Source organism: Salvelinus fontinalis, chromosome 11 (genome assembly GCF_029448725.1).
Source record: "Salvelinus fontinalis isolate EN_2023a chromosome 11, ASM2944872v1, whole genome shotgun sequence".
Taxonomy (NCBI): Eukaryota; Metazoa; Chordata; class Actinopteri; order Salmoniformes; family Salmonidae; genus Salvelinus; species Salvelinus fontinalis.
Genome location: NC_074675.1, coordinates 55,824,404 through 55,849,260, shown reverse-complemented (window position 1 = coordinate 55,849,260; position 24,857 = coordinate 55,824,404). Strand labels below are relative to the sequence as shown.

The 24,857-nt window shown below is 42.6% G+C and overlaps 1 protein-coding gene across 1 annotated transcript in view; it reads left to right on the top strand.

The window, feature by feature from the left end:
- LOC129864752 (uncharacterized) overlaps nt 1–24,857 on the top strand; it is a gene marked incomplete at its 3' end in the record, with an annotated part of 59,347 nt that overhangs the window by 5,585 nt on the left and 28,905 nt on the right. The window contains exon 3 of the mRNA XM_055937046.1: nt 24,486–24,524. Within this exon, the coding sequence (XP_055793021.1) occupies nt 24,486–24,524 (39 nt within the window). The remainder of the gene's footprint in view (nt 1–24,485; nt 24,525–24,857) is intronic.

The following is a 24,857-nucleotide window of genomic DNA, read 5'->3' as shown; positions in this document are numbered from 1 at the left end:
CAGGGAGAAACAGAGACAGGACACTATAATACAGGGAGAAACAGAGACAGGACACTATAATACAGGGAGAAACAGAGACAGGACACTATAATACAGGGAGAAACAGAGACAGGACACTATAATACAGGGAGAAACAGAGACAGGACACTATAATACAGGGAGAAACAGAGACAGGACACTATAATACAGGGAGAAACAGAGACAGGACACTATAATACAGGGAGAAACAGAGACAGGACACTATAATACAGGGAGAAACAGAGACAGGACACTATAATACAGGGAGAAACAGAGACAGGACACTATAATACAGGGAGAAACAGAGACAGGACACTATAATACAGGGAGAAACAGAGACAGGACACTATAATACAGGGAGAAACAGAGACAGGACACTATAATACAGGGAGAAACAGAGACAGGACACTATAATACAGGGAGAAACAGAGACAGGACACTATAATACAGGGAGAAACAGAGACAGGACACTATAATACAGGGAGAAACAGAGACAGGACACTATAATACAGGGAGAAACAGAGACAGGACACTATAATACAGGGAGAAACAGAGACAGGACACTATAATACAGGGAGAAACAGAGACAGGACACTATAATACAGGGAGAAACAGAGACAGGACACTATAATACAGGGAGAAACAGAGACAGGACACTATAATACAGGGAGAAACAGAGACAGGACACTATAATACAGGGAGAAACAGAGACAGGACACTATAATACAGGGAGAAACAGAGACAGGACACTATAATACAGGGAGAAACAGAGACAGGACACTATAATACAGGGAGAAACAGAGACAGGACACTATAATACAGGGAGAAACAGAGACAGGACACTATAATACAGGGAGAAACAGAGACAGGACACTATAATACAGGGAGAAACAGAGACAGGACACTATAATACAGGGAGAAACAGAGACAGGACACTATAATACAGGGAGAAACAGAGACAGGACACTATAATACAGGGAGAAACAGAGACAGGACACTATAATACAGGGAGAAACAGAGACAGGACACTATAATACAGGGAGAAACAGAGACAGGACACTATAATACAGGGAGAAACAGAGACAGGACACTATAATACAGGGAGAAACAGAGACAGGACACTATAATACAGGGAGAAACAGAGACAGGACACTATAATACAGGGAGAAACAGAGACAGGACACTATAATACAGGGAGAAACAGAGACAGGACACTATAATACAGGGAGAAACAGAGACAGGACACTATAATACAGGGAGAAACAGAGACAGGACACTATAATACAGGGAGAAACAGAGACAGGACACTATAATACAGGGAGAAACAGAGACAGGACACTATAATACAGGGAGAAACAGAGACAGGACACTATAATACAGGGAGAAACAGAGACAGGACACTATAATACAGGGAGAAACAGAGACAGGACACTATAATACAGGGAGAAACAGAGACAGGACACTATAATACAGGGAGAAACAGAGACAGGACACTATAATACAGGGAGAAACAGAGACAGGACACTATAATACAGGGAGAAACAGAGACAGGACACTATAATACAGGGAGAAACAGAGACAGGACACTATAATACAGGGAGAAACAGAGACAGGACACTATAATACAGGGAGAAACAGAGACAGGACACTATAATACAGGGAGAAACAGAGACAGGACACTATAATACAGGGAGAAACAGAGACAGGACACTATAATACAGGGAGAAACAGAGACAGGACACTATAATACAGGGAGAAACAGAGACAGGACACTATAATACAGGGAGAAACAGAGACAGGACACTATAATACAGGGAGAAACAGAGACAGGACACTATAATACAGGGAGAAACAGAGACAGGACACTATAATACAGGGAGAAACAGAGACAGGACACTATAATACAGGGAGAAACAGAGACAGGACACTATAATACAGGGAGAAACAGAGACAGGACACTATAATACAGGGAGAAACAGAGACAGGACACTATAATACAGGGAGAAACAGAGACAGGACACTATAATACAGGGAGAAACAGAGACAGGACACTATAATACAGGGAGAAACAGAGACAGGACACTATAATACAGGGAGAAACAGAGACAGGACACTATAATACAGGGAGAAACAGAGACAGGACACTATAATACAGGGAGAAACAGAGACAGGACACTATAATACAGGGAGAAACAGAGACAGGACACTATAATACAGGGAGAAACAGAGACAGGACACTATAATACAGGGAGAAACAGAGACAGGACACTATAATACAGGGAGAAACAGAGACAGGACACTATAATACAGGGAGAAACAGAGACAGGACACTATAATACAGGGAGAAACAGAGACAGGACACTATAATACAGGGAGAAACAGAGACAGGACACTATAATACAGGGAGAAACAGAGACAGGACACTATAATACAGGGAGAAACAGAGACAGGACACTATAATACAGGGAGAAACAGAGACAGGACACTATAATACAGGGAGAAACAGAGACAGGACACTATAATACAGGGAGAAACAGAGACAGGACACTATAATACAGGGAGAAACAGAGACAGGACACTATAATACAGGGAGAAACAGAGACAGGACACTATAATACAGGGAGAAACAGAGACAGGACACTATAATACAGGGAGAAACAGAGACAGGACACTATAATACAGGGAGAAACAGAGACAGGACACTATAATACAGGGAGAAACAGAGACAGGACACTATAATACAGGGAGAAACAGAGACAGGACACTATAATACAGGGAGAAACAGAGACAGGACACTATAATACAGGGAGAAACAGAGACAGGACACTATAATACAGGGAGAAACAGAGACAGGACACTATAATACAGGGAGAAACAGAGACAGGACACTATAATACAGGGAGAAACAGAGACAGGACACTATAATACAGGGAGAAACAGAGACAGGACACTATAATACAGGGAGAAACAGAGACAGGACACTATAATACAGGGAGAAACAGAGACAGGACACTATAATACAGGGAGAAACAGAGACAGGACACTATAATACAGGGAGAAACAGAGACAGGACACTATAATACAGGGAGAAACAGAGACAGGACACTATAATACAGGGAGAAACAGAGACAGGACACTATAATACAGGGAGAAACAGAGACAGGACACTATAATACAGGGAGAAACAGAGACAGGACACTATAATACAGGGAGAAACAGAGACAGGACACTATAATACAGGGAGAAACAGAGACAGGACACTATAATACAGGGAGAAACAGAGACAGGACACTATAATACAGGGAGAAACAGAGACAGGACACTATAATACAGGGAGAAACAGAGACAGGACACTATAATACAGGGAGAAACAGAGACAGGACACTATAATACAGGGAGAAACAGAGACAGGACACTATAATACAGGGAGAAACAGAGACAGGACACTATAATACAGGGAGAAACAGAGACAGGACACTATAATACAGGGAGAAACAGAGACAGGACACTATAATACAGGGAGAAACAGAGACAGGACACTATAATACAGGGAGAAACAGAGACAGGACACTATAATACAGGGAGAAACAGAGACAGGACACTATAATACAGGGAGAAACAGAGACAGGACACTATAATACAGGGAGAAACAGAGACAGGACACTATAATACAGGGAGAAACAGAGACAGGACACTATAATACAGGGAGAAACAGAGACAGGACACTATAATACAGGGAGAAACAGAGACAGGACACTATAATACAGGGAGAAACAGAGACAGGACACTATAATACAGGGAGAAACAGAGACAGGACACTATAATACAGGGAGAAACAGAGACAGGACACTATAATACAGGGAGAAACAGAGACAGGACACTATAATACAGGGAGAAACAGAGACAGGACACTATAATACAGGGAGAAACAGAGACAGGACACTATAATACAGGGAGAAACAGAGACAGGACACTATAATACAGGGAGAAACAGAGACAGGACACTATAATACAGGGAGAAACAGAGACAGGACACTATAATACAGGGAGAAACAGAGACAGGACACTATAATACAGGGAGAAACAGAGACAGGACACTATAATACAGGGAGAAACAGAGACAGGACACTATAATACAGGGAGAAACAGAGACAGGACACTATAATACAGGGAGAAACAGAGACAGGACACTATAATACAGGGAGAAACAGAGACAGGACACTATAATACAGGGAGAAACAGAGACAGGACACTATAATACAGGGAGAAACAGAGACAGGACACTATAATACAGGGAGAAACAGAGACAGGACACTATAATACAGGGAGAAACAGAGACAGGACACTATAATACAGGGAGAAACAGAGACAGGACACTATAATACAGGGAGAAACAGAGACAGGACACTATAATACAGGGAGAAACAGAGACAGGACACTATAATACAGGGAGAAACAGAGACAGGACACTATAATACAGGGAGAAACAGAGACAGGACACTATAATACAGGGAGAAACAGAGACAGGACACTATAATACAGGGAGAAACAGAGACAGGACACTATAATACAGGGAGAAACAGAGACAGGACACTATAATACAGGGAGAAACAGAGACAGGACACTATAATACAGGGAGAAACAGAGACAGGACACTATAATACAGGGAGAAACAGAGACAGGACACTATAATACAGGGAGAAACAGAGACAGGACACTATAATACAGGGAGAAACAGAGACAGGACACTATAATACAGGGAGAAACAGAGACAGGACACTATAATACAGGGAGAAACAGAGACAGGACACTATAATACAGGGAGAAACAGAGACAGGACACTATAATACAGGGAGAAACAGAGACAGGACACTATAATACAGGGAGAAACAGAGACAGGACACTATAATACAGGGAGAAACAGAGACAGGACACTATAATACAGGGAGAAACAGAGACAGGACACTATAATACAGGGAGAAACAGAGACAGGACACTATAATACAGGGAGAAACAGAGACAGGACACTATAATACAGGGAGAAACAGAGACAGGACACTATAATACAGGGAGAAACAGAGACAGGACACTATAATACAGGGAGAAACAGAGACAGGACACTATAATACAGGGAGAAACAGAGACAGGACACTATAATACAGGGAGAAACAGAGACAGGACACTATAATACAGGGAGAAACAGAGACAGGACACTATAATACAGGGAGAAACAGAGACAGGACACTATAATACAGGGAGAAACAGAGACAGGACACTATAATACAGGGAGAAACAGAGACAGGACACTATAATACAGGGAGAAACAGAGACAGGACACTATAATACAGGGAGAAACAGAGACAGGACACTATAATACAGGGAGAAACAGAGACAGGACACTATAATACAGGGAGAAACAGAGACAGGACACTATAATACAGGGAGAAACAGAGACAGGACACTATAATACAGGGAGAAACAGAGACAGGACACTATAATACAGGGAGAAACAGAGACAGGACACTATAATACAGGGAGAAACAGAGACAGGACACTATAATACAGGGAGAAACAGAGACAGGACACTATAATACAGGGAGAAACAGAGACAGGACACTATAATACAGGGAGAAACAGAGACAGGACACTATAATACAGGGAGAAACAGAGACAGGACACTATAATACAGGGAGAAACAGAGACAGGACACTATAATACAGGGAGAAACAGAGACAGGACACTATAATACAGGGAGAAACAGAGACAGGACACTATAATACAGGGAGAAACAGAGACAGGACACTATAATACAGGGAGAAACAGAGACAGGACACTATAATACAGGGAGAAACAGAGACAGGACACTATAATACAGGGAGAAACAGAGACAGGACACTATAATACAGGGAGAAACAGAGACAGGACACTATAATACAGGGAGAAACAGAGACAGGACACTATAATACAGGGAGAAACAGAGACAGGACACTATAATACAGGGAGAAACAGAGACAGGACACTATAATACAGGGAGAAACAGAGACAGGACACTATAATACAGGGAGAAACAGAGACAGGACACTATAATACAGGGAGAAACAGAGACAGGACACTATAATACAGGGAGAAACAGAGACAGGACACTATAATACAGGGAGAAACAGAGACAGGACACTATAATACAGGGAGAAACAGAGACAGGACACTATAATACAGGGAGAAACAGAGACAGGACACTATAATACAGGGAGAAACAGAGACAGGACACTATAATACAGGGAGAAACAGAGACAGGACACTATAATACAGGGAGAAACAGAGACAGGACACTATAATACAGGGAGAAACAGAGACAGGACACTATAATACAGGGAGAAACAGAGACAGGACACTATAATACAGGGAGAAACAGAGACAGGACACTATAATACAGGGAGAAACAGAGACAGGACACTATAATACAGGGAGAAACAGAGACAGGACACTATAATACAGGGAGAAACAGAGACAGGACACTATAATACAGGGAGAAACAGAGACAGGACACTATAATACAGGGAGAAACAGAGACAGGACACTATAATACAGGGAGAAACAGAGACAGGACACTATAATACAGGGAGAAACAGAGACAGGACACTATAATACAGGGAGAAACAGAGACAGGACACTATAATACAGGGAGAAACAGAGACAGGACACTATAATACAGGGAGAAACAGAGACAGGACACTATAATACAGGGAGAAACAGAGACAGGACACTATAATACAGGGAGAAACAGAGACAGGACACTATAATACAGGGAGAAACAGAGACAGGACACTATAATACAGGGAGAAACAGAGACAGGACACTATAATACAGGGAGAAACAGAGACAGGACACTATAATACAGGGAGAAACAGAGACAGGACACTATAATACAGGGAGAAACAGAGACAGGACACTATAATACAGGGAGAAACAGAGACAGGACACTATAATACAGGGAGAAACAGAGACAGGACACTATAATACAGGGAGAAACAGAGACAGGACACTATAATACAGGGAGAAACAGAGACAGGACACTATAATACAGGGAGAAACAGAGACAGGACACTATAATACAGGGAGAAACAGAGACAGGACACTATAATACAGGGAGAAACAGAGACAGGACACTATAATACAGGGAGAAACAGAGACAGGACACTATAATACAGGGAGAAACAGAGACAGGACACTATAATACAGGGAGAAACAGAGACAGGACACTATAATACAGGGAGAAACAGAGACAGGACACTATAATACAGGGAGAAACAGAGACAGGACACTATAATACAGGGAGAAACAGAGACAGGACACTATAATACAGGGAGAAACAGAGACAGGACACTATAATACAGGGAGAAACAGAGACAGGACACTATAATACAGGGAGAAACAGAGACAGGACACTATAATACAGGGAGAAACAGAGACAGGACACTATAATACAGGGAGAAACAGAGACAGGACACTATAATACAGGGAGAAACAGAGACAGGACACTATAATACAGGGAGAAACAGAGACAGGACACTATAATACAGGGAGAAACAGAGACAGGACACTATAATACAGGGAGAAACAGAGACAGGACACTATAATACAGGGAGAAACAGAGACAGGACACTATAATACAGGGAGAAACAGAGACAGGACACTATAATACAGGGAGAAACAGAGACAGGACACTATAATACAGGGAGAAACAGAGACAGGACACTATAATACAGGGAGAAACAGAGACAGGACACTATAATACAGGGAGAAACAGAGACAGGACACTATAATACAGGGAGAAACAGAGACAGGACACTATAATACAGGGAGAAACAGAGACAGGACACTATAATACAGGGAGAAACAGAGACAGGACACTATAATACAGGGAGAAACAGAGACAGGACACTATAATACAGGGAGAAACAGAGACAGGACACTATAATACAGGGAGAAACAGAGACAGGACACTATAATACAGGGAGAAACAGAGACAGGACACTATAATACAGGGAGAAACAGAGACAGGACACTATAATACAGGGAGAAACAGAGACAGGACACTATAATACAGGGAGAAACAGAGACAGGACACTATAATACAGGGAGAAACAGAGACAGGACACTATAATACAGGGAGAAACAGAGACAGGACACTATAATACAGGGAGAAACAGAGACAGGACACTATAATACAGGGAGAAACAGAGACAGGACACTATAATACAGGGAGAAACAGAGACAGGACACTATAATACAGGGAGAAACAGAGACAGGACACTATAATACAGGGAGAAACAGAGACAGGACACTATAATACAGGGAGAAACAGAGACAGGACACTATAATACAGGGAGAAACAGAGACAGGACACTATAATACAGGGAGAAACAGAGACAGGACACTATAATACAGGGAGAAACAGAGACAGGACACTATAATACAGGGAGAAACAGAGACAGGACACTATAATACAGGGAGAAACAGAGACAGGACACTATAATACAGGGAGAAACAGAGACAGGACACTATAATACAGGGAGAAACAGAGACAGGACACTATAATACAGGGAGAAACAGAGACAGGACACTATAATACAGGGAGAAACAGAGACAGGACACTATAATACAGGGAGAAACAGAGACAGGACACTATAATACAGGGAGAAACAGAGACAGGACACTATAATACAGGGAGAAACAGAGACAGGACACTATAATACAGGGAGAAACAGAGACAGGACACTATAATACAGGGAGAAACAGAGACAGGACACTATAATACAGGGAGAAACAGAGACAGGACACTATAATACAGGGAGAAACAGAGACAGGACACTATAATACAGGGAGAAACAGAGACAGGACACTATAATACAGGGAGAAACAGAGACAGGACACTATAATACAGGGAGAAACAGAGACAGGACACTATAATACAGGGAGAAACAGAGACAGGACACTATAATACAGGGAGAAACAGAGACAGGACACTATAATACAGGGAGAAACAGAGACAGGACACTATAATACAGGGAGAAACAGAGACAGGACACTATAATACAGGGAGAAACAGAGACAGGACACTATAATACAGGGAGAAACAGAGACAGGACACTATAATACAGGGAGAAACAGAGACAGGACACTATAATACAGGGAGAAACAGAGACAGGACACTATAATACAGGGAGAAACAGAGACAGGACACTATAATACAGGGAGAAACAGAGACAGGACACTATAATACAGGGAGAAACAGAGACAGGACACTATAATACAGGGAGAAACAGAGACAGGACACTATAATACAGGGAGAAACAGAGACAGGACACTATAATACAGGGAGAAACAGAGACAGGACACTATAATACAGGGAGAAACAGAGACAGGACACTATAATACAGGGAGAAACAGAGACAGGACACTATAATACAGGGAGAAACAGAGACAGGACACTATAATACAGGGAGAAACAGAGACAGGACACTATAATACAGGGAGAAACAGAGACAGGACACTATAATACAGGGAGAAACAGAGACAGGACACTATAATACAGGGAGAAACAGAGACAGGACACTATAATACAGGGAGAAACAGAGACAGGACACTATAATACAGGGAGAAACAGAGACAGGACACTATAATACAGGGAGAAACAGAGACAGGACACTATAATACAGGGAGAAACAGAGACAGGACACTATAATACAGGGAGAAACAGAGACAGGACACTATAATACAGGGAGAAACAGAGACAGGACACTATAATACAGGGAGAAACAGAGACAGGACACTATAATACAGGGAGAAACAGAGACAGGACACTATAATACAGGGAGAAACAGAGACAGGACACTATAATACAGGGAGAAACAGAGACAGGACACTATAATACAGGGAGAAACAGAGACAGGACACTATAATACAGGGAGAAACAGAGACAGGACACTATAATACAGGGAGAAACAGAGACAGGACACTATAATACAGGGAGAAACAGAGACAGGACACTATAATACAGGGAGAAACAGAGACAGGACACTATAATACAGGGAGAAACAGAGACAGGACACTATAATACAGGGAGAAACAGAGACAGGACACTATAATACAGGGAGAAACAGAGACAGGACACTATAATACAGGGAGAAACAGAGACAGGACACTATAATACAGGGAGAAACAGAGACAGGACACTATAATACAGGGAGAAACAGAGACAGGACACTATAATACAGGGAGAAACAGAGACAGGACACTATAATACAGGGAGAAACAGAGACAGGACACTATAATACAGGGAGAAACAGAGACAGGACACTATAATACAGGGAGAAACAGAGACAGGACACTATAATACAGGGAGAAACAGAGACAGGACACTATAATACAGGGAGAAACAGAGACAGGACACTATAATACAGGGAGAAACAGAGACAGGACACTATAATACAGGGAGAAACAGAGACAGGACACTATAATACAGGGAGAAACAGAGACAGGACACTATAATACAGGGAGAAACAGAGACAGGACACTATAATACAGGGAGAAACAGAGACAGGACACTATAATACAGGGAGAAACAGAGACAGGACACTATAATACAGGGAGAAACAGAGACAGGACACTATAATACAGGGAGAAACAGAGACAGGACACTATAATACAGGGAGAAACAGAGACAGGACACTATAATACAGGGAGAAACAGAGACAGGACACTATAATACAGGGAGAAACAGAGACAGGACACTATAATACAGGGAGAAACAGAGACAGGACACTATAATACAGGGAGAAACAGAGACAGGACACTATAATACAGGGAGAAACAGAGACAGGACACTATAATACAGGGAGAAACAGAGACAGGACACTATAATACAGGGAGAAACAGAGACAGGACACTATAATACAGGGAGAAACAGAGACAGGACACTATAATACAGGGAGAAACAGAGACAGGACACTATAATACAGGGAGAAACAGAGACAGGACACTATAATACAGGGAGAAACAGAGACAGGACACTATAATACAGGGAGAAACAGAGACAGGACACTATAATACAGGGAGAAACAGAGACAGGACACTATAATACAGGGAGAAACAGAGACAGGACACTATAATACAGGGAGAAACAGAGACAGGACACTATAATACAGGGAGAAACAGAGACAGGACACTATAATACAGGGAGAAACAGAGACAGGACACTATAATACAGGGAGAAACAGAGACAGGACACTATAATACAGGGAGAAACAGAGACAGGACACTATAATACAGGGAGAAACAGAGACAGGACACTATAATACAGGGAGAAACAGAGACAGGACACTATAATACAGGGAGAAACAGAGACAGGACACTATAATACAGGGAGAAACAGAGACAGGACACTATAATACAGGGAGAAACAGAGACAGGACACTATAATACAGGGAGAAACAGAGACAGGACACTATAATACAGGGAGAAACAGAGACAGGACACTATAATACAGGGAGAAACAGAGACAGGACACTATAATACAGGGAGAAACAGAGACAGGACACTATAATACAGGGAGAAACAGAGACAGGACACTATAATACAGGGAGAAACAGAGACAGGACACTATAATACAGGGAGAAACAGAGACAGGACACTATAATACAGGGAGAAACAGAGACAGGACACTATAATACAGGGAGAAACAGAGACAGGACACTATAATACAGGGAGAAACAGAGACAGGACACTATAATACAGGGAGAAACAGAGACAGGACACTATAATACAGGGAGAAACAGAGACAGGACACTATAATACAGGGAGAAACAGAGACAGGACACTATAATACAGGGAGAAACAGAGACAGGACACTATAATACAGGGAGAAACAGAGACAGGACACTATAATACAGGGAGAAACAGAGACAGGACACTATAATACAGGGAGAAACAGAGACAGGACACTATAATACAGGGAGAAACAGAGACAGGACACTATAATACAGGGAGAAACAGAGACAGGACACTATAATACAGGGAGAAACAGAGACAGGACACTATAATACAGGGAGAAACAGAGACAGGACACTATAATACAGGGAGAAACAGAGACAGGACACTATAATACAGGGAGAAACAGAGACAGGACACTATAATACAGGGAGAAACAGAGACAGGACACTATAATACAGGGAGAAACAGAGACAGGACACTATAATACAGGGAGAAACAGAGACAGGACACTATAATACAGGGAGAAACAGAGACAGGACACTATAATACAGGGAGAAACAGAGACAGGACACTATAATACAGGGAGAAACAGAGACAGGACACTATAATACAGGGAGAAACAGAGACAGGACACTGTAATACAGGGAGAAACAGAGACAGGACACTATAATACAGGGAGAAACAGAGACAGGACACTATAATACAGGGAGAAACAGAGACAGGACACTATAATACAGGGAGAAACAGAGACAGGACACTATAATACAGGGAGAAACAGAGACAGGACACTATAATACAGGGAGAAACAGAGACAGGACACTATAATACAGGGAGAAACAGAGACAGGACACTATAATACAGGGAGAAACAGAGACAGGACACTATAATACAGGGAGAAACAGAGACAGGACACTATAATACAGGGAGAAACAGAGACAGGACACTATAATACAGGGAGAAACAGAGACAGGACACTATAATACAGGGAGAAACAGAGACAGGACACTATAATACAGGGAGAAACAGAGACAGGACACTATAATACAGGGAGAAACAGAGACAGGACACTATAATACAGGGAGAAACAGAGACAGGACACTATAATACAGGGAGAAACAGAGACAGGACACTATAATACAGGGAGAAACAGAGACAGGACACTATAATACAGGGAGAAACAGAGACAGGACACTATAATACAGGGAGAAACAGAGACAGGACACTATAATACAGGGAGAAACAGAGACAGGACACTATAATACAGGGAGAAACAGAGACAGGACACTATAATACAGGGAGAAACAGAGACAGGACACTATAATACAGGGAGAAACAGAGACAGGACACTATAATACAGGGAGAAACAGAGACAGGACACTATAATACAGGGAGAAACAGAGACAGGACACTATAATACAGGGAGAAACAGAGACAGGACACTATAATACAGGGAGAAACAGAGACAGGACACTATAATACAGGGAGAAACAGAGACAGGACACTATAATACAGGGAGAAACAGAGACAGGACACTATAATACAGGGAGAAACAGAGACAGGACACTATAATACAGGGAGAAACAGAGACAGGACACTATAATACAGGGAGAAACAGAGACAGGACACTATAATACAGGGAGAAACAGAGACAGGACACTATAATACAGGGAGAAACAGAGACAGGACACTATAATACAGGGAGAAACAGAGACAGGACACTATAATACAGGGAGAAACAGAGACAGGACACTATAATACAGGGAGAAACAGAGACAGGACACTATAATACAGGGAGAAACAGAGACAGGACACTATAATACAGGGAGAAACAGAGACAGGACACTATAATACAGGGAGAAACAGAGACAGGACACTATAATACAGGGAGAAACAGAGACAGGACACTATAATACAGGGAGAAACAGAGACAGGACACTATAATACAGGGAGAAACAGAGACAGGACACTATAATACAGGGAGAAACAGAGACAGGACACTATAATACAGGGAGAAACAGAGACAGGACACTATAATACAGGGAGAAACAGAGACAGGACACTATAATACAGGGAGAAACAGAGACAGGACACTATAATACAGGGAGAAACAGAGACAGGACACTATAATACAGGGAGAAACAGAGACAGGACACTATAATACAGGGAGAAACAGAGACAGGACACTATAATACAGGGAGAAACAGAGACAGGACACTATAATACAGGGAGAAACAGAGAAAGGACACTATAATACAGGGAGAAACAGAGACAGGACACTGTAATACAGGGAGAAACAGAGACAGGACACTATAATACAGGGGGAAACAGAGACAGGACACTATAATACAGGGAGAAACAGAGACAGGACACTATAATACAGGGGGAAACAGACAGGACACTATAATACAGGGAGAAACAGAGACAGGACACTATAATACAGGGAGAAACAGAGACAGGACACTATAATACAGGGAGAAACAGAGACAGGACACTATAATACAGGGAGAAACAGAGACAGGACACTATAATACAGGGAGAAACAGAGACAGGACACTATAATACAGGGAGAAACAGAGACAGGACACTATAATACAGGGAGAAACAGAGACAGGACACTATAATACAGGGAGAAACAGAGACAGGACACTATAATACAGGGAGAAACAGAGACAGGACACTATAATACAGGGAGAAACAGAGACAGGACACTATAATACAGGGAGAAACAGAGACAGGACACTATAATACAGGGAGAAACAGAGACAGGACACTATAATACAGGGAGAAACAGAGACAGGACACTATAATACAGGGAGAAACAGAGACAGGACACTATAATACAGGGAGAAACAGAGACAGGACACTATAATACAGGGAGAAACAGAGACAGGACACTATAATACAGGGGGAAACAGAGACAGGACACTATAATACAGGGAGAAACAGAGACAGGACACTATAATACAGGGGGAAACAGAGACAGGACACTATAATACAGGGAGAAACAGAGACAGGACACTATAATACAGGGAGAAACAGAGACAGGACACTATAATACAGGGAGAAACAGAGACAGGACACTATAATACAGGGAGAAACAGAGACAGGACACTATAATACAGGGAGAAACAGAGACAGGACACTATAATACAGGGAGAAACAGAGACAGGACACTCTAATACAGGGAGAAACAGAGACAGGACACTATAATACAGGGAGAAACAGAGACAGGACACTGTAATACAGGGAGAAACAGAGACAGGACACTATAATACAGGGAGAAACAGAGACAGGACACTATAATACAGGGAGAAACAGAGACAGGACACTATAATACAGGGAGAAACAGAGACAGGACACTATAATACAGGGAGAAACAGAGACAGGACACTATAATACAGGGAGAAACAGAGACAGGACACTATAATACAGGGAGAAACAGAGACAGGACACTATAATACAGGGAGAAACAGAGACAGGACACTATAATACAGGGAGAAACAGAGACAGGACACTATAATACAGGGAGAAACAGAGACAGGACACTATAATACAGGGAGAAACAGAGACAGGACACTATAATACAGGGAGAAACAGAGACAGGACACTATAATACAGGGAGAAACAGAGACAGGACACTATAATACAGGGAGAAACAGAGACAGGACACTATAATACAGGGAGAAACAGAGACAGGACACTATAATACAGGGAGAAACAGAGACAGGACACTATAATACAGGGGGAAACAGAGACAGGACACTATAATACAGGGAGAAACAGAGACAGGACACTATAATACAGGGAGAAACAGAGACAGGACACTATAATACAGGGAGAAACAGAGACAGGACACTATAATACAGGGAGAAACAGAGACAGGACACTATAATACAGGGAGAAACAGAGACAGGACACTATAATACAGGGAGAAACAGAGACAATACACTATAATACAGGGAGAAACAGAGACAGGACACTGTAATACAGGGAGAAACAGAGACAGGACACTGTAATACAGGGAGAAACAGAGACAGGACACTATAATACAGGTAGAAACAGAGACAGGACACTATAATACAGGGAGAAACAGAGACAGGACACTATAATACAGGGAGAAACAGAGACAGGACACTATAATACAGGGAGAAACAGAGACAGGACACTATAATACAGGGAGAAACAGAGACAGGACACTATGATACAGGGGGAAACAGAGACAGGACACTATAATACAGGGAGAAACAGAGACAGGACACTATAATACAGGGAGAAACAGAGACAGGACACTATAATACAGGGAGAAACAGAGACAGGACACTATAATACAGGGAGAAACAGAGACAGGACACTATAATACAGGGAGAAACAGAGACAGGACACTATAATACAGGGAGAAACAGAGACAGGACACTATAATACAGGGAGTAACAGAGACAGGACACTATAATACAGGGAGAAACAGAGACAGGACACTATAATACAGGGAGAAACAGAGACAGGACACTATAATACAGGGAGAAACAGAGACAGGACACTATAATACAGGGAGAAACAGAGACAGGACACTATAATACAGGGAGTAACAGAGACAGGACACTATAATACAGGGAGAAACAGAGACAGGACACTATAATACAGGGAGAAACAGAGACAGGACACTATAATACAGGGAGAAACAGAGACAGGACACTATAATACAGGGAGTAACAGAGACAGGACACTATAATACAGGGAGAAACAGAGACAGGACACTATAATACAGGGAGAAACAGAGACAGGACACTATAATACAGGGAGAAACAGAGACAGGACACTATAATACAGGGAGAAACAGAGACAGGACACTATAATACACTCACACTCACTCAGCTATCAGCAGACACGTACAGGAAGACGCTGAACAGACCTGACACACTCACACAGTTATAAACAGACACGACAGACAACGAACAGGAAAAGAGTGGTAGTAGTTAACTGCCCACTAAAACTCTTTAGGTCTCTGCATCAACATTCACTAACATTAATAAACCTCCTCATCGCGGTAGCTTCTGGTGCTGAGCATGAAGACGAGAGGAGGGGCAGAGACCTGCCCAGGTACCACGGTTGAAAATTAACTGGATAAAACTGTAACTTTTTACAGAAATGGTGAGTAATTTCTGTCCCTAGAAAAGGCGACCCATTTGAGACGTAGTTCCTAAAATGTACAGCAGTTTGGACGAGTTCCTACAATGTACACAAGTCACAAAATAAGTTGCATGGACTCACTCTGTGTGCCATAATAGTGTTTAACATAATTTATGAATGACTACTACATCTCTGTGCCACACACACAATTATCTGTAAGGTCCCTCAGTCCAGCAGTGAATTTCAAACACAGATTCAACCACAAAGACCAAGGAGATTTTCCAATTCCTCGCAAAGAAAGGCACCTATTGGTAGATGGGTAAAAAATGAAAAAGCAGACATTGAATATCCCTTTGAGTTATCAATTACACTTTTGATGGTGTATCAATACACCTAGCCACTACAAAGATACCACATTCACTAAACTCAGTTGCCGGAGAGGAAGGAAACCGCTCAGGGATTTCACCATGAAGCCAATGGTGACTTTAAAACAGTTACAGAGGTGAATGGCTGTGATAGGAGGAAACTGAGGATGGATCAACAACATTGTTACTTCACAATACTAACCTAAATGACAGAGTGAAATTATGTAAGCCTGTACAGAGTAAAACTATTCCAAAATATGTTTGCAATAAGGCACTAAATTAAACTGCGAAAAATGTGGCATCAATATGGAGTTGATCCCCCCCTTTGCTGCTATAACAGCCTCCACTCTTCTGGGAAGGCTTTCCACTAGATGTTGGAACATTGCTTGTATAACAGCCTCCACTCTTCTGGGAAGGCTTTCCACTAGATGTTGGAACATGGCTTCTATAACAGCCTCCACTCTTCTGGGAAGGCTTTCCGCTAGATGTTGGAACATTGCTGCTATAACAGCCTCCACTCTTCTGGGAAGGCTTTCCACTAGATGATGGAACATTGCTGCTATAACAGCCTCCACTCTTCTGGGAAGGCTTTCCAATAGATGATGGAACATTGCTGCTATAACAGCCTCCAATCTCATGGGAAGGCTTTCCACTAGATGTTGGAACATTGCTGCTATAACAGCCTCCACTCTTCTGGGAAGGCTTTCCACTAGATGCTTGAACATTGCTGCTATAACAGCCTCCAATCTTCTGGGAAGGCTTTCCACTAGATGTTGGAACATTGCTGCTATAACAGCCTCCACTCTTCTGGGAAGGCTTTCCACTAGATGTTGGAACATTGCTGCTATAACAGCCTCCACTCTTCTGGGAAGGCTTTCCACTAGATGTTGGAACATTGCTGCTATAACAGTTTCCACTCTTCTGGGAAGGCTTTCCACTAGATGTTGGAACATTGCTGCTGTAACAGCCTCCACTCTTCTGGGAAGGCTTTCCACTAGATGTTGGAACATTGCTGCTATAACAGCCTCCACTCTTCTGGGAAGGCTTTCCACTAGATGTTGGAACATTGCTGCTATAACAGCCTCCACTCTTCTGGGAAGGCTTTCCACTAGATGTTGGAACATTGCTGCTATAACAGCCTCCACTCTTCTGGGAAGGCTTTCCATTAGATGTTGGAACATTGCTGCTATAACAGCCTCCACTCTTCTGGGAAGGCGTTCCACTAGATGTTGGAACATTGCTGCGGGAACACACTTTACCGTTGGCAATATGCATTCGGTCAGGTAACGTTCTCCTGGCATTTGCCGAAACCAGATTTGTTAGTCGGACTGCCAGATGGTGAAGCGTGATTCATCACTCCAGAGAACTCGTTTCCACTGCTCCAGAGTCCAATGGTGGCGAGTTTTACACCACTCCAGCCAACGCTTGGCATTGTGGATGGTGATCTTAGGCTTGTGTGTGGCTGCTCGGCCATGGAAACCCATTTCTTGAATCTCCCGACGAACAGTGCTTGTGCCGACGTTTCTTCTAGAGGCAGTTTGGAACTCGGTAGTGAGTGTTGCAACCGAGGACAGACGATTTTTACGCTCTTCAGCACTCTGCGGTCCCGTTCTGTGAGTTTGTGTGGCCTACCACTTCGCGGCTGAGCCGTTGTTGCTCCTAGACTTTTCCACTTCACAATAACAGCACTTACAGTTGACTGGGGCAGCTCTAGCAGGGCAGAAATGTAAAGAACTGACTTGTTTGGAAAGGTGACATTAAATGACGGTGTCACGTTGAAAGTCCCTGAGATCTTCAGTAAGGCCATTCTACTGCCAATGTTTGTCTTTGGAGATTAAACGACTGTGTGCTAGATTTTATACACCTGTCAGCAGCGGGTGACAGGTGTATAGTAGACTATGGCATGGCTGAAATAGCCGAATCCATTATTGTGAAGGTTTGTCCACATACAGAACCTGTGTTTATCCAGTATATATACACACACAGGCCACTTGATTTATAGTGGACCTGGTTCTGGATACATTTGTAACAAAAAGGGCATTTTCATCGACCTGAAAGCCAGATCAGTGATTATTGCCAAAAAAGCAGGTTAAAACTGTTTTGATAAAAATATAAATATAAAATTGTGTAGTTATTAGTGGTGGGTCTCATGGTTGTGAAAGGCTCATATTTAGCCTAGGTATAATTTCACCAGCCCTGAATTCATGATATTATTTCTGACGGTTTGAAATGCAGTGTATTTGACCTTTAATTGTACAAGAGAAATTTTTTATTTATTTTTTTATCTAGATATTCAGTATATGGTGAATCGGCCATAAGTTTGAAAAAAAATGTCGATGTGATTTTTAGGCCATACCGCCCAGGACTAAATATTATTAAAAATAAAACAATAATAATAATAATAACAACAATAATAGTTCATAGCCCAGTTATGTGTCTTCTGTTGTATTCTTCAAGTCAAAGTCTTACTGTTCTGAGTAACAAACTGTAAATCTAACTGAAGAATGTCATTGTCAAGTTGTGAAACGTGTTAATTACAGTTTGTGTTTAGTGTTTTTGTTTACATGATGAAAAATATAACATCAATTAAAAGAATCAGTGTTCCTGACTTTCTGTCTAGTTTAAACTACATGACTATGGCTGGTCTACTGTTACCACACCTCGCCCTGGGACACGTCATCCTCAATCCCTTTATGACAATAAACATCACTAACACCATGAAAAACACATTCCTCAACGCCTCACCAAATCAACATCCTGTTATCCTGACAAGATAACAGGAAGACAGTAACAGAGGGCAGAATTGTGGTGAGAGAGAGAGAGAGAGAGAGAGAGAGAGAGAGAGAGAGAGAGAGGGATGCCCCTCTACCACAGAGCCCAGATCACACCTCCTCTCGGGTCTGTGATAAATAGGTCAGGATCGGCCCGTACGACTCACACTCACTAGTAATGTCTGGATAGGATACCTCAGCCCTAGTAATGTCTGGATAGGATACCTCAACCCTGATGGATTACCTTGCTGTGATATCAACTCAGACTTTTGGACAGATCTCTTTACCAAACAGACCAGGGGAAAGGTAAGAGAGAGATGATTGGTCGATCAGACCACATTAACTAGACCAGGGGAAAGGTAAGAGAGAGATGATTGGTCGATCCGACCACACTAAATAGACCAGGGGAAAGGTAAGAGAGAGATGATTGGTCGATCAGACCACACTAACTAGACCAGGGGAAAGGTAAGAGAGAGATGATTGGTCGATCAGACCACACTAACTATACTGAACTAAAATATAAATGCAACATGCAACAATGTCAACAATTTTACTGAGTTACAGTCCATATAAGGAAATTGGTCAAATTACATAAATAAATTAGGCCCTAATCTATGGGTTTTATGACTGGGCAGGGCGCAGCCATGGGTGGGCCTGGGAGGGCATAGGCCAGCCCACTGGGGAGCCAGGCCCAGCCAATCAGAATTTGTTTTTCACCTCAAAAGGGCTTTATTACAGACAGAAATACTTCTCAGCACCCCCTCCCCCCTCAGACGATCCCACAGGTGAAGAAGCTGAATGTGGAGGTCCTGGGCTGGCGTGGTTACATGTGGTCTGCGATTGTGAGGCTGGTTGGACGTACTGTCAAATTCTCTAAAACAATGTGGTAGAGAAATGAACATTACATTCTCTGGCAACAGCTCTGGTGGACATTCCTGCAGTCAGCATTCCAATTACACGCTCCCTCAAAACCTGAGACATCTGTGGCATTGTGTTGTGATACAAAACTGCACATTTTAGAGTGGACTTATATTGTCCCCAGCGCAAGGTGCACCTGTGTAATGGCTTTGCTCTTTTAATCAGCTTCTTGATATGCCACACCTGTCAGGTGGATGGATTATCTTGGTAAAGGGGAAATGCTCACTAACAAGGATGTAAACAAATTTGTGCACCAAAAATTGAGAGAAATAAGCTTTTTCATGAATATGGAACATTTCTGGGATTTTTAATTTCAGCTCATGAAACATGGGACCAACACTTTACGTGTTGTGTTTCTATTTTAGTTCAGCGTAGATCATAAGAAACCTTAACCATTCTCCAACTCTTCCCTCTGTTCCCTCCCTGCAGGAGAAGGATGGCGAGTGTGGGCCTTCTAACGTTCTGCCTGCTGGGAGCAGCTTTAACTAGTCCAGTAAGTACTGCAGGAAAACCTTACTGTTGTACCGAGTGGTGTAATGTATGTAATGTTCTACTGTGGTGGACCTCTAGTCTAGATGTTCTACTGTGGTGGACCTCTAGTCTAGATGTTCTACTGTGGTGGACCTCTAGTCTAGATGTTCTACTGTGTTGTCTGTGGTGGTCCTCTAGTCTAGATGTTCTACTGTGGTGGACCTCTAGTCTAGATGTTCTACTGTGGTGGTCCTCTAGTCTAGATGTTCTACTGTGGTGGTCCTCTAGTCTAGATGTTCTACTGTGGTGGACCTCTAGTCTAGATGTTCTACTGTGGTGGACCTCTAGTCTAGATGTTCTACTGTGGTGGACCTCTAGTCTAGATGTTCTACTGTGGTGGACCTCTAGTCTAGATGTTCTACTGTGGTGGACCTCTAGTCTAGATGTTCTACTGTGGTGGACCTCTAGTCTAGATGTTCTACTGTGGTGGACCTCTAGTCTAGATGTTCTACTGTGGTGGTCCTCTAGTCTAGATGTTCTACTGTGGTGGACCTCTAGTCTAGATGTTCTACTGTGGTAGACCTCTAGTCTAGATGTTCTACTGTGGTGGACCTCTAGTCTAGATGTTCTACTGTGGTGGACCTCTAGTCTAGATGTTCTACTGTGGTGGACCTCTAGTCTAGATGTTCTACTGTGTTGTCTGTGGTGGTCCTCTAGTCTAGATGTTCTACTGTGGTGGACCTCTAGTCTAGATGTTCTACTGTGGTGGACCTCTAGTCTAGATGTTCTACTGTGGTGGACCTCTAGTCTAGATGTTCTACTGTGGTGGACCTCTAGTCTAGATGTTCTACTGTGGTGTAACTCTAGTCTAGATGTTCTACTGTGGTGTAACTCTAGTCTAGATGTTCTACTGTGGTGGACCTCTAGTCTAGATGTTCTACTGTGGTGGACCTCTAGTCTAGATGTTCTACTGTGGTGGTCCTCTAGTCTAGATGTTCTACAGGGTGGTCCTCTAGTCTAGATGTTCTACTGTGGTGTAACTCTAGTCTAGATGTTCTACTGTGGTGTAACTCTAGTCTAGATGTTCTACTGTGGTGGACCTCTAGTCTAGATGTTCTACTGTGGTGGTCCTCTAGTCTAGATGTTCTACTGTGGTGGTCCTCTAGTCTAGATGTTCTACTGTGTTGTCTGTGGTGGTCCTCTAGTCTAGATGTTCTACTGTGTTGTCTGTGGTGATCCTCTAGTCTAGATGTTCTACTGTGGTGGACCTCTAGTCTAGATGTTCTACTGTGGTGGTCCTCTAGTCTAGATGTTCTACTGTGTTGTCTGTGGTGGTCCTCTAGTCTAGATGTTCTACTGTGGTGGACCTCTAGTCTAGATGTTCTACTGTGGTGGACCTCTAGTCTAGATGTTCTACTGTGGTGTAACTCTAGTCTAGATGTTCTACTGTGGTGGACCTCTAGTCTAGATGTTCTACTGTGGTGGACCTCTAGTCTAGATGTTCTACTGTGGTGGACCTCTAGTCTAGATGTTCTACTGTGGTGGTCCTCTAGTCTAGATGTTCTACTGTGGTGGACCTCTAGTCTAGATGTTCTACTGTGGTGGTCCTCTAGTCTAGATGTTCTACTGTGGTGGACCTCTAGTCTAGATGTTCTACTGTGGTGGTCCTCTAGTCTAGATGTTCTACTGTGATGTCTGTGGTGGTCCTCTAGTCTAGATGTTCTACTGTGGTGGACCTCTAGTCTAGATGTTCTACTGTGGTGTCTGTGGTGGACCTCTAGTCTAGATGTTCTACTGTGGTGGACCTCTAGTCTAGATGTTCTACTGTGGTGGACCTCTAGTCTAGATGTTCTACTGTGGTGGACCTCTAGTCTAGATATTCTACTGTGGTGGACCTCTAGTCTAGATGTTCTACTGTGGTGGACCTCTAGTCTAGATGTTCTACTGTGGTGGTCCTCTAGTCTAGATGTTCTACTGTGGTGGTCCTCTAGTCTAGATGTTCTACTGTGTTGTCTGTGGTGGTCCTCTAGTCTAGATGTTCTACTGTGGTGGTCCTCTAGTCTAGATGTTCTACTGTGGTAGACCTCTAGTCTAGATGTTCTACTGTGTTGTCTGTGGTGATCCTCTAGTCTAGATGTTCTACTGTGTTGTCTGTGGTAATCCTCTAGTCTAGATGTTCTACTGTGGTGGACCTCTAGTCTAGATGTTCTACTGTGGTGGTCCTCTAGTCTAGATGTTCTACTGTGGTGGATCTCTAGTCTAGATGTTCTACTGTGGTGGACCTCTAGTCTAGATGTTCTACTGTGGTAGACCTCTAGTCTAGATGTTCTACTGTGTTGTCTGTGGTGGTCCTCTAGTCTAGATGTTCTACTGTGGTGGACCTCTAGTCTAGATGTTCTACTGTGGAGGACCTCTAGTCTAGATGTTCTACTGTGTTGTCTGTGGTGGTCCTCTAGTCTAGATGTTCTACTGTGGTGGACCTCTAGTCTAGATATTCTACTCTGGTGGACCTCTAGTCTAGATGTTCTACTGTGGTTGGCCTCTAGTCCAGATGTTCTACTGTGGTGGACCTCTAGTCTAGATGTTCTACTGTGGTGGACCTCTAGTCTAGATGTTCTACTGTGGTGGACCTCTAGTCTAGATGTTCTACTGTGTTGTCTGTGGTGGACCTCTAGTCTAGATGTTCTACTGTGGTGGACCTCTAGTCTAGATGTTCTACTGTGGTGGACCTCTAGTCTAGATGTTCTACTGTGGTGGTCCTCTAGTCTAGATGTTCTACTGTGGTGGACCTCTAGTCTAGATGTTCTACTGTGGTTGACCTCTAGTCTAGATGTTCTACTGTGGTGGACCTCTAGTCTAGATGTTCTACTGTGGTGGACCTCTAGTCTAGATGTTCTACTGTGGTGGACCTCTAGTCTAGATGTTCTACTGTGGTAGACCTCTAGTCTAGATGTTCTACTGTGGTGGACCTCTAGTCTAGATGTTCCACTGTGGTGGACCTCTAGTCTAGATGTTCTACTGTGTTGTCTGTGGTGTTTTTCAGGTGTTCATGAGGGAGGAGTTGAATGGAACATTGTCTCAGGTGAGACTGACTGGACATTGTGACATTATTACATATTTTATACTTTAATTAAATGTGTTGTTAGTCTGATCAGGTTCCCCAGTTTGGATTGTTTATCCTCACAGAGAGAGATCTTTACTACCTGTCCGACTAAACTATCAATAATACCCCGTTTATTACGACTGGTATAAATATGTTACTGGGGCAGCAGGTAAACATTGAGTATTTATTTTACCTTTATGTAACCAGATACGTTGAGAACAGTTTCTAATTAATAATTACGACCTGACTTTACAGTTCTCTCAGTATGATGTCAGGGATGAGCTACCACCTCAGAGAGAGATGGTGAGTTAC